The 12,616-nt window shown below is 44.7% G+C and overlaps 1 protein-coding gene across 3 annotated transcripts in view; it reads right to left on the bottom strand.

Moving 5' to 3' along the window:
• The window catches only part of NELL1 (neural EGFL like 1), a 286,319-nt gene extending 282,282 nt beyond the window's left edge, over window positions 1–4,037 (bottom strand). For all 3 annotated transcript variants that reach the window (XM_052694359.1, XM_052694361.1, XM_052694362.1), the window contains exon 1: window positions 3,853–4,037. In XM_052694359.1, the coding sequence (XP_052550319.1) occupies window positions 3,853–3,901 (49 nt within the window). In that variant the 5' untranslated portion in view covers window positions 3,902–4,037. The remainder of the gene's footprint in view (window positions 1–3,852) is intronic.
• Window positions 4,038–12,616: the final 8,579 nt, after the last annotated feature.

The following is a 12,616-nucleotide window of genomic DNA, read 5'->3' as shown; positions in this document are numbered from 1 at the left end:
AATCAGATAATGAAAAGCATGGAGAAGAATACCTAGTGTAGGCATTTCCATTATCTTTACACACACATCCCGTATACAGTAATTACTAAGAAGACACAGTAATTCTGTTGCAAGAAAAAAAGATATTCTTTTCCAAATCTTTCAATTAAACTATTTCCTTTTCACAGCTTTTATTATGCACAACTTGAAACATCACAAAACTGATACATTAACCCGGCATCTTTTTGAGGCTGAAAGCAATAAATAAAAGCATAAGCACCTACGCAAAAGGATGAAAGAGATGTGCAGCATACAGCTATTGGCTACAGAATTTCCAGGGAGACACAAGGGCTGGAAACTCCTCTCACACTTCACACGGAACTGAGACCAACAGACTAGCCTAAATATGATCTATTTTCCCAACTGCACAAAATGACCCTGGAGGAAATATGGTACCAGGATGAAAGATGTCATAATCACAGAGCCCTAGGTGAGTCACAAAGCCAATAAATCTTATGGAGCACATCTTCTGTATTTAAGCTCAGCCAGCCCCCACAAAGCACACCAGAGCCTACCGACAAATAAGAAATGTTCATTAACTAAACATTCTGATCTGCAGCAGCATGACCTGTAGAAGGCTGAATCCAGACCTAGATTTAGAAAGGTTCATGCCCAAGAAAAGGCTGGTCACCCCTTTAATTGATAAGGGAGTCAATGAAATTGACAGAAAAGATGCACACGCAAGTAGCTTAAAGTTAGTGCCTTCAGAAGTTCAGGGCAACTTAATGGCTACGGTACACTGAATTTTTAAACGTATCTCCTTTCTCAAGGGATGGCAACAGGCCAGCCTGACCGCAGCATCTTTCTCAGTGTAGTAATAAATATAGCACGAGACCTGTGCCTGAGACATAGGTCAAACAACCTCAAGCAGGATCCAAGCACTTTCCTAACGAAAATTTTTGCTAACATCATTAGTAATTGGAACAGGCTCAGAGAATGAAAGCCTGATGCAGCCAAGTCAACGGGAAAACTCCCACTGACTTCTGTGGGGCAAGGACATTACCTGTGAAACACATCTGGATTGATATCCACTGAGTGGACTCCACATTCAGGTCTAAATTGATTTATTTGGCATTCCAAGACTGTACTTCTGGATCATTTAAACAGTCTGATTCTTTGAAAGGCTCTAAAAAAATTACTGAGGTGTACAGAATGAACAAGAAGTTACGTATTCTGCTCATAAATCATCTGTTCCACAGTACTTTCTCCTTTATTTGGATGTTAAAATGCCTTCTGATAACAAGCTGTGCTAACACAGAGGACGCTACTGCACAGTAAGCTGAGTAGTAAAACACAGACACTTTTAGTAAAAACAGACAGTTTTAAAAAGGTCTCTATCAACCTTACTCTGCAATGAAAACCAAGATGCAGAGGCACTGGCAGAAATGAACCTCCAGAAGTGCCAATATATCAACATGTCCACATACACAGTGCTTTCATGAGGATGTGGGGATAAATACCACTCTATAGAAAGTTGAAATTGGACAGATGAACCCAGATAAACTTCTTCAAAAGAAAAAAACTTCACAGGTAGTCAGCAACATCATCAAGTTTCAGTACTACCTGTGTCACCACCCATCCCAGATGCTCAGGCATTGCAGGGCTACAACCGATGCTGAGACCAAAAACACCTGTGAGAAACCTACAGCAACTCTTCCAGTGCAAGGGCTGCAACCTGAGATCCTCCAGCACAAACACAGATAATGAAATATTATTAGAGAGAGCAGCCTTTCTGGTCAAAAAATGTTAAAGCAAAGGTTGTTTTAGAAGGAGAAAAAAAAAAAAAAAAAGAAAAAAAAAAAGCACTTATTATTTCTTCAAAAGGATTTTATTCAGGAGAAAAGCCACACATTGTAAACTGTGCAAACTAACTTATCAGACAATCTCACCTCCCCTACCAAGAGGGGAGTATGCTCTTCCTAATTGGAAAGAGGTTAGATGTGTCTGGAGCACCGAGAGCCTACTGCTATGAGGGCAGACAGAGACTAAAACTTGCTCAACAGAAAGGACAGACCACATCCAATAAGACAAATCCTGACCCCGTTAAAGGCAGTGAATGCTCCACCACTGACATCAAGAGGGTGAGGACAGAAACCACATCCAGCACGTATAGACACTCCCATAAATCACCGAAGCTCCGCTGCTCTGTTAAGGCTATTTATTCCAGCCTGGATACCCGGGGCTCAACAAGTACCGATCAACTGCAGCTCCATAGATTTCAATTCATGCCAGGGGGGAATCCTGTGTGACAACTTCAGTGTGCCCCCTCCCAGCTTTTCAAGTGCTTTCAAGAAAGAAGATGATTTCCAATGTCACAGCATCCATTTAGCAAAAGACTAACGTTACATTAAATACATTGTCATTTTTAGTCATTTTCCTGTGCTGGCTCTCCAGCCTACAGCAAGCACTCAGAAGCCTTGTTAAATAATTAATAGACAACAAATCAGCAGCTTCAGTATCATAACTAAGTCTCCTTTTCCCCTGTGGTCTCTCATGCTCTATCAAAAGGATTCCACAAGCATACCAACTGCATCTAGCATGTTCTGCTGCCTCCCTTCAGCAGAAAGAAGGCTGGAAACACTGCTTCTTTTGGAAGTCAAGATTAACCATCAACCCATAAGTCCTTACTGGAGAGCTGTGCAAAGCTTAGGCTTCATCCTGACCAACGGTGCTTTCAATTCCTATTTAAAGTAATTGGGCCATTTCCCTCACATCAGTGGCTTACACAAGCAAAACTCCAGCTAATTCACTCAGGAGGCAGGCACAGAAATCATCTCAGGACTTGGTGGATTTGGCCCAACGCAAATTGAAGGCACTAGAGTAGATTAAAGGATTAAGCCATATAATTATGAGTGATGTCACCAGGAAATCCCTAAAAGAAATTAATTCCACCTCACAGCTCCTACAGCTCATACTCTCTGCTTGCCCCTTTATCATCAGCACTCAAGCCCTGGCAATCACACCACGCTCCAGCTAGCAGACGCGCTCCGTATGATGCGTGCAACACATTCAGAATTTCCTCCACCCCGCTGCGTGCGGGCTGCCTGGGGACAGAGAAACTTTCAAAGCACAGCCGACACAGCCCAGCCGTGCCCACAACCATGTGCAATCATTCAGGTGGTAAGCGGAACCTCCACCTGAGGCACTTCGCACGGCCCTCCCGCAGCTCCACCAGTAATTGTTGCACACAAAGAACTTTCCGAGCAGCTCCGCAATCCCGAGCAGGAGAGTTCGGGCTCCTATTTACCACCTCAAGCGCCTGGGTGCGCTGCTGGGGGGAACGCTGCTAGGAAAGGGCGATCGGCACGCTCTCCCAACTATTCCACGTACACCGCCTCTCAAAACCAACGAACGTCAATGGGAAAACACTAAGAACAATTTTAAAACAGCGCTTCTGCCAATCGCACCGGGAAATCTCCCTGAGAACACCTACAGACACCAGCGAGGAAACGTCCCCCGGGCGAGCAAGGATGCGCTCGGGATAAAAGGGAGAACAAAGCCGCCGCCGAGGACAGGCTCCGGCAGCGCTCCTCGGGGAAACGGCACCGCGGCCCCACGGGCTGCACCGCGGCCAGCACCGGGCACGGCGCCGCCGGATCAGCCCTCCCCGCTGCTCCCGGCTCGCAGCCCCGCGGGGCGCAGCCGCCGCCCCGAAACTTTCCCTCGCCCACACCAACGCCCTCGGAGCCGCCGCTCCCCGCCGCAGCTCCCAGAGCCGGGGCTCGGCCCACGGCCCCCCGCAAAGTTTCCACCCGCCGGGCTCCTGCTGCGCTCCACCGGGAGACGGCCCCGCATCCCCGTCCCGTCCCTCACCTGCCCCGGCGGCGGCCGCACACGCCCAGAGGAGCGGGAACAGACCCATCGGCGCGGCGCGGGCGGCGCCCGCCTGCCTCCCTCCCTGCCGGCAGCTGCTGCGAAACGGAGCCGAGCGGAACGCAGCCTCCAACGCGCGGAGCGGCTCCGGCAGCGGCGGCGGCTCCGCCCGCTGCCCAGGCACAGCCCCGACGCCCCCGCGGCGGGGGCTCCCCGCCCGCCCCCCGCCGTGACGCGCGGGCCCCCCCGGGCCTCGCCAGCGCCGCCCCCCGGCCGCCGGGTGGGAGCGGCCCCGAGCGCGGACCCCGGCCGCCGCCCCCCTGGCTCGTCAAAACGATGAGCCCCCTGCGCCGCCCCGTAGGCTGCGGGAACGCCGGAGAGTAGCGCGGAGATCCGTGCCCTGCCGCGGTCTTCCCGGTGTCCTTGCTCGAGTCGCTTAGCCGCTCTCTCCTCCACGTCTGTCAAGCGTGAAAAGGAGAAAGCGCTTCAGCATACTTGCAAGTCATCTGAGATGCTGCTCCAATGGCTGCTCTAAAGAATCGCTTCACCTACTTTTTTTCTCTCCAGCCACGATTTCAACTCACTCGTATAGAGAAAATTGGCTCTACCTCACAATTTCCCCCCATCCCCTTGGGCACCTGATTTAAAGTTGGGTTAGAGATGATAGGCTGGAGCTCCCATAAGGCTGGTCCTGCTTCGTTACAGTTCCAATCAAGCCCCAGCTGGTGGAAAGGTTGGGGGGCTCCTCTCTGCCTTTTCACCTCACCACACTGTGGTTAGGCTCTGCTTAACACAAAGCTAGGCCAGTTCCCACACAAAAAAAAAATATTAAAGTGTACATTTGGAGAAAGCTAGGATGACACAAACAACAAAATAAAAAACTAGATTGGACATAAGGAAGAAGTATTTTACAGTGAGGGCAGTGATGCACTCGCAAAAGTTGCCCAGAGATTTAGTGGAAACCCCATCCCTGGACACATGTGAGGTCAAGTTGGATGGGGCTCTGCACGCTTGATGAAGCTGTGGGTGTCCCTGCTCACTGCAGGGGAGTTGGACCAGGTGGCCTTGGAAGGGTCCATTCCAACTCAAACGATTCTAGGAAAGAAGAACATAAAAATAAATAAAATAGAAGCTATTCCCTTTTTAGGGGGCATTTGTGATTGTGCACATTTACAACAGCGTGATCAGAAGGCATGGCTGCCTAATCGTTACTTTAGTAAGATCACTGAAAACAGCTGTTCCTGGCTGCTAGCAGGGTGTGCACTCCAGGAAACCCCGGGGTGCTCTTCCCTGCAGCATTTCAGCCATTTGCCTCCAGTTTCAGTAAACAGCCTTCACTCAAATGTAGCTTGCTTTTGTTCAGTGTGCCATGTTATCAGCACTACTGCTAGCCCTCGGGCATGGAGAGGTGTATTGTATACACATGTGTATATGTCATGTAGCCATAGCAACAAGAAAACAAAGCAATGGCACATCCTCAGGTGAAGGCACACCTTTGTATCCCATCTCAGTACTCTGATGTAAGACATTTCTTTCTAGGAAATACAGCTATGCTTCCAATTCATGACAGCTTAGTTACATTTGTGCTTATGAAATAACAAAATCAGGGTTTATCTACACACAAAATCAAATCTAATACAACTGAAGTTTCACTATGGCTTTCACTTCTAAGCAGAACTGGTGCAGAGCATTTAGTGGTTATGCAGTCTAAACTGGTATTACAAAGATTTGTAAGAAACGTAATTAGCTTTAGCCTGAATCTGGATTAGCTGATATTTAAAAAATCACCATGAACACAAGAAAAAAAAATGCCCTGGCATATTCTCACCTCTGTTGTGAACAGAAGATCACAGAATCACAAAGGCTGAAGGAGACTTCTAAGATCCCCAAGTCCAATCCCAACCCATGCCACCATGCCCACTGACCACATTTCTCAGTGCCACATTTCCACACCCCTTAAACACCCCCAGGGACGGTGACTCCACCACTTCCCTTCTCACCATCCCTGGCTTGTTATTCTGTTGGACAGAGCCCACAGGCAGCACAGCAAATAGCCTGCCACGTGGGCAGAAGCTCTCTGCACAGAGCAGGTTCCATGACATGGGTCCTCCCCTACCCCTGTGCCCAATGATCATGACCTGGCTAAGCACTAGTTATTTTGCATGCACTTATATTGGAGAAGAATAGAAAGGAAGGACAAAAAAAAAAAACAAGAACAACAACAAAAAAAAAACTAAATAGCTTTCTCCCCACCAACACTGTCCCCATACCTACTCAAATGGCAACAAATTATAGTTAAAAAAAAAAAAAAAAGAAAAATCTGATATTCTGGTATGAATCTAGTTAGAAACATAAATAGCCACAAGGCATGACATTCAAATAAGACTTAGAGCTGTGTTCATGAACATTCGTAGCAATTTAAAAAAATCTGATGGCACTTTAGCAAGTATGAAGTGTTATTCCTGGCAAGCTAGCTGGATTTCAGGTCGGATCATATTCCTGTGAAAGACTGTTCTTGCACAGCAAGCTGGACACTGAATGCTTCTTGATTTTGACCTAAATTATGGTGACGTTGCTAGCTGTGTGGTGTTAAGCTGCTAGTTCTCCCAGCCACAAAGCTTGCGGCATTCTGTTATTTGATGGAGAGTTCCTGACTACGCCTGGCCTCTCTCAGATGGCAGCAATGCTGTTTGCAGCTCTCAGACAGCAGACAATTAGAAGTGCTAAGTATTGCTCACAGTGCTGCCAAGCATAGGCTGGGTTGCCAGTGGATGTGCAGACACTGGGGAGACAGCAGTGCTCACACCTGGAGAAACACCTCCTACTTCACGGGGTAGGAAATCTTCCCGTTTCACTCGTGGTAAGGCTCAATCCCCCAGAAGCCTGCTTCCTGAGCTGCTTGGCTGTTCATACAGGCAAAGTTTACTTTGCAGGCAGTAGAGGGCAACAAAGTACAGCACCAAAATACTAAGTGGATTTACAGAGGATGCTGCTACACCCACCTGTCCTACCCACTGATATGCAGCTCATCACAACTCCTTAATGTCAGTCCAACAGGTTCAGGGTACCCACGTTAAGCTGTATAATCACATCAGCAGCTTCCAAATCTTCCAGCACAAGGCCTGACAAAGAGAAATCCTTCATCTACATCAGTGCTCAGCTGTGCTGCTTTTTTAATTCCTAAGTGCATGGTTAGATCATATCTAAACTAAGTTTTGAAACTGACCTATTCTGCAGAGAAGGACTTGGGGGTCCTGGTGGACGAGAAGCTGGCCATGAGCCAGCAGTGTACGCTTGCAGCCCAGAAGGCCAACTGTGCTCTGGGCTGCATTAAAAAGGGGGTGGCCAGGGAGGTGATTGTCTCCCTCTGCTCAGCTCGGGCCCATCTGCAGTGCTGCGTCCAGGCCTGGGGCCCCCAGCACAGGAAGGATGTGGAGCTCATGGAGTGGGTCCAGAGGAGGGCACTGAGATGATCAGAGGGCTGGAGCAGCTCTCCTGTGAGGAAAGGTTGAGGGAACTGGGCTTGTTTGGCTTGGAGAAGAGAAGGCTCCGGGGAGACCTCATTGCAGCTGTCCAGTACTTGAAGAGAGCGTATAAACAGGAGGGGGAATGGCTGTTGATGAGGGTGGATAGTGATAGGACAAGGGGGACTTATGTTAGATGTTAGGAGGAATTTTTTCACCCAGAGGGTGGTGACACACTGGAGCAGGTAGCACAAGAAGGTTGTGGATGCCCCATCCCTGGAGGCATTCAAGGCCAGGCTGGACGTGGCTTGGGGCAGCCTGGTCTGGTGGTTGGCGACCCTTCATGTAGCAGGGAGGTTGAAACTTGATGATCATTGTGGTCCTTTTCAACCCAGGCCATTCTATGATTCCATGATTAGGCTGATACAAGATGTGCCCTTGGGTCTGCAGTTTTAAGCAGCAGAGCCTAGCGGTGACAGCGAAGGATTACCTCTTCTTCCCAGATCAGTGTGTTATATCATTGACTACTATTGTTCGACTTTGGAAATCTGACCAATTCCCTGTGCCTCAGTTTTTCCTCCTAATGAGGAGACCAATGGCATTCACCTGCCTCTCAGCACTCCTGCAGTGCTCGCTGATAACTGCAGCCCTTTCCAACATGGAATCTGTCTTACATGCACAAAGAATTCCCGCAGTACTCCATCATTAGGTCGGAGAAAAGTAAGTTTTCAGGTAAAAGAAACAAAAACTTTTCTGGCTGGAACTGACTACCAGAACAGCTGGAGCAGTGCACGTGACTGTTGGGTCACCCTCAGGATGAGGCTTGGAATTGCCATCACATTCTTGGCAGAGCACTCATGTATCATTTGCCACCATATCTGATGCCGTGTTATGATCAGCTATCACACTTCAGCTATTGTATTTTGCGGATGCTTATTAAAAGCTTGTTTCCCAGAAGAGGAATCGGTCAGATTAGTATCATTAATGTTGTTAAGTATCATTAGTACAGCAGTACTGCAGCACAGACTGCTTTGTATTGCACTCACCACACTGCAGGAATTCAGCTTTAAACCAAAGGTGTGATAACATCAGGAAACGTGGGCTTAGCCTTCATTCTTCTCTTGCCTCTGTCCCCTTTCCCCTTCTGTTTGTTTGTACTTCCATCAGATATGAACCTCCCTTGTTTGTAACAATTCAACAATCTTTGGGGTGACTTAATTGATGGGATAAAAAGGATTTAAACAAAGCCAGTTGTTCCTCTGATAAGTAATCAATTATTCTACAAGCTCCCGAGCACGCAAACAGTTACAAACCCAGCCATTTAATTGATTCTTGTTTCTGCAGCTGTGCAATATCTCCCTTTCCCAAGAGGGCTGTTTCCAGTTGCTGCTCAAGGTTTCTAACAATCAAATGGATCAATTCTGCAGATACCTTAAGGCTGTGTGTTAAGTAAGAATGATGTTTGTAGTTCATGTTGGGTAGGGAAAGGGAGTAGAAAAGCAAATATATTCACCAGGAAATGTTAAGTAATTTTGTTTTAAACACTGGACATTTATTTAGAGTCTTTAGAGCCCATACATTATTGAATAATTTTAATTTATCACATCCAAATATAATAGGCAAATATATAATACAATAAATTGCATTTGTAGACATAAATACAAAATTTGAGGTAGGGCCTCAAGAATAATGACTTCTTAAATGAATAACGTACAGCATTATATTATGCCCTGCATGAGATATGTATGATGCAACCTTAGTAACGTAATACATCTTCTCCACATACAGCTAATGGAAAAAAAAACAGTGACCTGGTTAGGGTACATATCTTTATCCATAGGCAGCAGTACCCCATAGAACACCTGTAAATATATATATATATATATATTTATATATGACATTACGCAAGTAATTAAGATTTAACCCATCAGCGATGAGTCTGTAGTAAAGTGCCATAGGACACAGGGAGCAAATTCTCAGCTGGTGTAAATTGTCACAGCTCCAAACAAAGCTGTGACAATTTATGCCACCTAAGCATCTACTTTACAAGGTAAGACTACATAATATAAATGACAGATAACATGTTATAGTCAATTTACAATTTCCCTAACAATGGAAGATAGCTATAAGGCAAATGGTTACCTGAAGATGCATTTAGGTATTATGGGCAAATAATAATATTGCAAGCGATAAGGTCCAGCCTGGTTCTCGCCTTATGTTAAACCCAACAGGAAAACCTTTCCTCTTTGGTGATAGGCTGCCTGAAGGCAGAAACCATAAATAACCCGCCCGCTTCCCTCAAGTCATCAACCTGAGTCCCTCTGGAATACCAAGATCTGGCCATTTTACGAGTATCTGATGTGCAAACAGCTCAGCTACCAACTAACAAACACCAGGCACAGCAGAGTTCATGGTGAAACAGTCATGCCTTCTGGGAGGCCTCTTGCCAAAAGCTCTGCAGCCTGCAACCCACACTCCATACCAGTCTTTGACTGCAAGAAAAAGTGGAGTCGCAGAAGAAGAAAACAACAGGAAATCAAGCTCTGTCATAAATAAGCAATTGCTTTTGTCACAGGCAGCAAGAAATCATATTATCCATATAACTCTACATATATTCAAAAAAGATCAAAAGGTATCAAAATAAATGAGTATTTTGAGTTTCATGGTAAGGGATTGCCACAGCGCATTGGAAGCAATGACCTTCAGTGCCAAGGTGGACATTGAAGCAGAGCAGATCCTAATAAAAAAAGATACTTGGACCAATTGAACGTCATGTAAAGACAATTCAAGCCTCTCAATTAAAGGTCATTTTGTTAAACCCTTTTCTTGGGAACAAGGTGCTGCCATGTCTAGCTGAAATATAAGTTTTGAACATTGCATATTAAAAACACTAGTAGGAAGACCCCAAGGAATTTGAAGATGGCAAACGTTTGCATTGTGATCTCTCACGCATACAACAGTGCATTTCGGCTCATTCAGAAGTTCAATTTCATTTCAAAGAAAATATGTGCAACAAAACTAACTCTCATCAAATTTGAACATCTTTACTCACGAGACAGATAGATCTGTTAGTAAGCACATCACATTTTTACTAATATGGCTTTTTCCCCTTTTTTTTTTTTGTAAATCTTTGAAGATTTTTACCAGTACTTAATTAGTTACTAAGTTTCTTTTTAGAAAATTATTAAAGTACATGCAAACTTTTCTAGAACATACTAAGCTAAGTGCATTCCCAAATTGCAAGGTTACTTCTCATTTAAAGAGGACACTGCTGGTTAATTTTATCTCAACATTCAGATTTGGACAGTGAAATACTTTTTTTTAGAAGCTTGGCATGAAAAACTTCTGCTTTTAATATTTAGTGAACATTTCATATCTTTGGCAACTTCTGTAGTGTTTTCTCCACCTCTCCAAGTGTTTTTGCATGTCTAGTGTTGAAGGTCAAAGCCAAAGACAAAAATCAACTAGAAGAACATCACTCTGTATAATCTGTCTTCAGTTTCAAAGTCAGATCTAATCCTGTGATAAGGATTTAACAAGCACAGGAACAGCATAAATGAAAATAGTGCAGATAAACTACAGGATTCACATGCATTTCATTTTGGCAATCCAGGCCAAGGGACAGATATCATCACCTAGCAGTATTCCTTCAAATGATATCTCTTCTATTCTTAACATAGACAGCAGCCAACTTCCTCATACTGAGACAATTTTGTTGCAAACTGTAAATTATGGTTCCAGTGCACATCCTGAGACAAAGATAAGATGTGAAAGGATTCAGAACCATTACATGATTTGACTGTGGTTTGTTTTTTTCTTTGGGAGGAACAAGCCTATAGCTCTATTGTTTTTATCACAACAGTAAGAAAAGCAAACTGCACTGGACTCCAAAAATCAAGCCAGGAAGCTAGATACTATCAGTAAAGGGAGGCCTAGAGCTTTTTATCCTGACCAAAATGCATAAGTCTCACTGACTTAGGTTCCTTTCTTCACCCAGAAATGCTCTCAGCCTCAAGCAGATGTAGGGGCCAAAGTTCCATTGCATCAGCATGGTTTCTCACACCGCCTCTGCCAGGAAAATAAAAGCCATACGAATAGAAACCCCCTTAAGAAATAGTGGGCAGAGCTGAAAAGTAGGGGCACAGCATTAAGGCAGAGAAGCTGCAGTGGGGTCCCATCCTGCTGCCCCATGACATGGGCACTGGCAGAGCAGAGATTCAGAGGCCAGCACAGATTGTAGCTAAATCCATCCTCAGAGACAGCCTTGATGGCATTTTCTTGTCCTGCATGAGGATTAAAGGTCTCCAGCAGTGCTTACAATTGGCAACACTAATTGCCCCGTGAAAGAGGAAGTTCAGCAAAATGCTTTATATATTTCATATACATATATATATATACACACACAGAGAAAACAAGTTAACACGTACAAGTGTTACATCAAGGTTTAGTTTTGCCTTGTTTTCTTCTACAGGAATGGAATGACACGACACACCTACTGATCTACAGACAGACAGTAACTGAGGATTTACCTGAGACCCTGTAATATGAAGACAGACAGACAAAAGAGCTGGAGAGAAACAGCCCCCTGAAAGGAAAGAACATTTACTGGCTACTACAAGAGTGTGGTTGGGAGGGAAAAACAAGCTAAACTACTCTAAGCTCACCATCTCTACACTGGTCGATAAGATATTTATAGGGACATAAAACATCACTAGTACACACTACATGAACACTGGTCACTCTTAAAAAATATCATTTAAGTATGTATAAGATATAACAAGATCATAAAGGTTATTATGTTTTTGCCAATTAGTGAAGATATATTTCTCTCCCTTGTTCTAGTGCATTTACAATAAAATGGGCTGATTTTCTATTCAGTTAAATAAATGTACTCCTAAAAAGCTCTATTTTTTACTTTGCCCAATAAGTAACGGTTATTTAAGTCTAACATTCCTATTGCCACACAGAACTGATGCCTAAAATGTAGTGATTTAGAATGTCCTATCATTCCCCCCCCTCCCCCAGCCCTCACATTCTGTACATCTGTTGCTGCATCCTTGAGGATGACTGCAGTGGTTAACTGTTGCTTTTTTTGTCTTCTTTCTATGTCATGAAAACATTCTAAATTGGAGAAGGAAAAAAAAAGAAAGAAGAAAAAAAGAAGAAGAAAAACTATGTAAACTATGTACATTCCAGAGAATACCACTTTGAAGAATTTATGTGCTATATATATAATATATAGACAACTGGGGTTTTGCCATTCCCCATTGGCTGAAAGAGAAGAATACAACTAAAAGTAG

The sequence above is a fragment of the Tympanuchus pallidicinctus genome, unplaced genomic scaffold (assembly GCF_026119805.1).
Source record: "Tympanuchus pallidicinctus isolate F22 unplaced genomic scaffold, pur_lepc_1.0 scaffold3, whole genome shotgun sequence".
Classification (NCBI taxonomy): domain Eukaryota; kingdom Metazoa; phylum Chordata; class Aves; order Galliformes; family Phasianidae; genus Tympanuchus; species Tympanuchus pallidicinctus.
The sequence above is the reverse complement of the archived record's forward strand: the minus strand, read 5'-3'. Positions and strand labels throughout refer to the sequence as shown.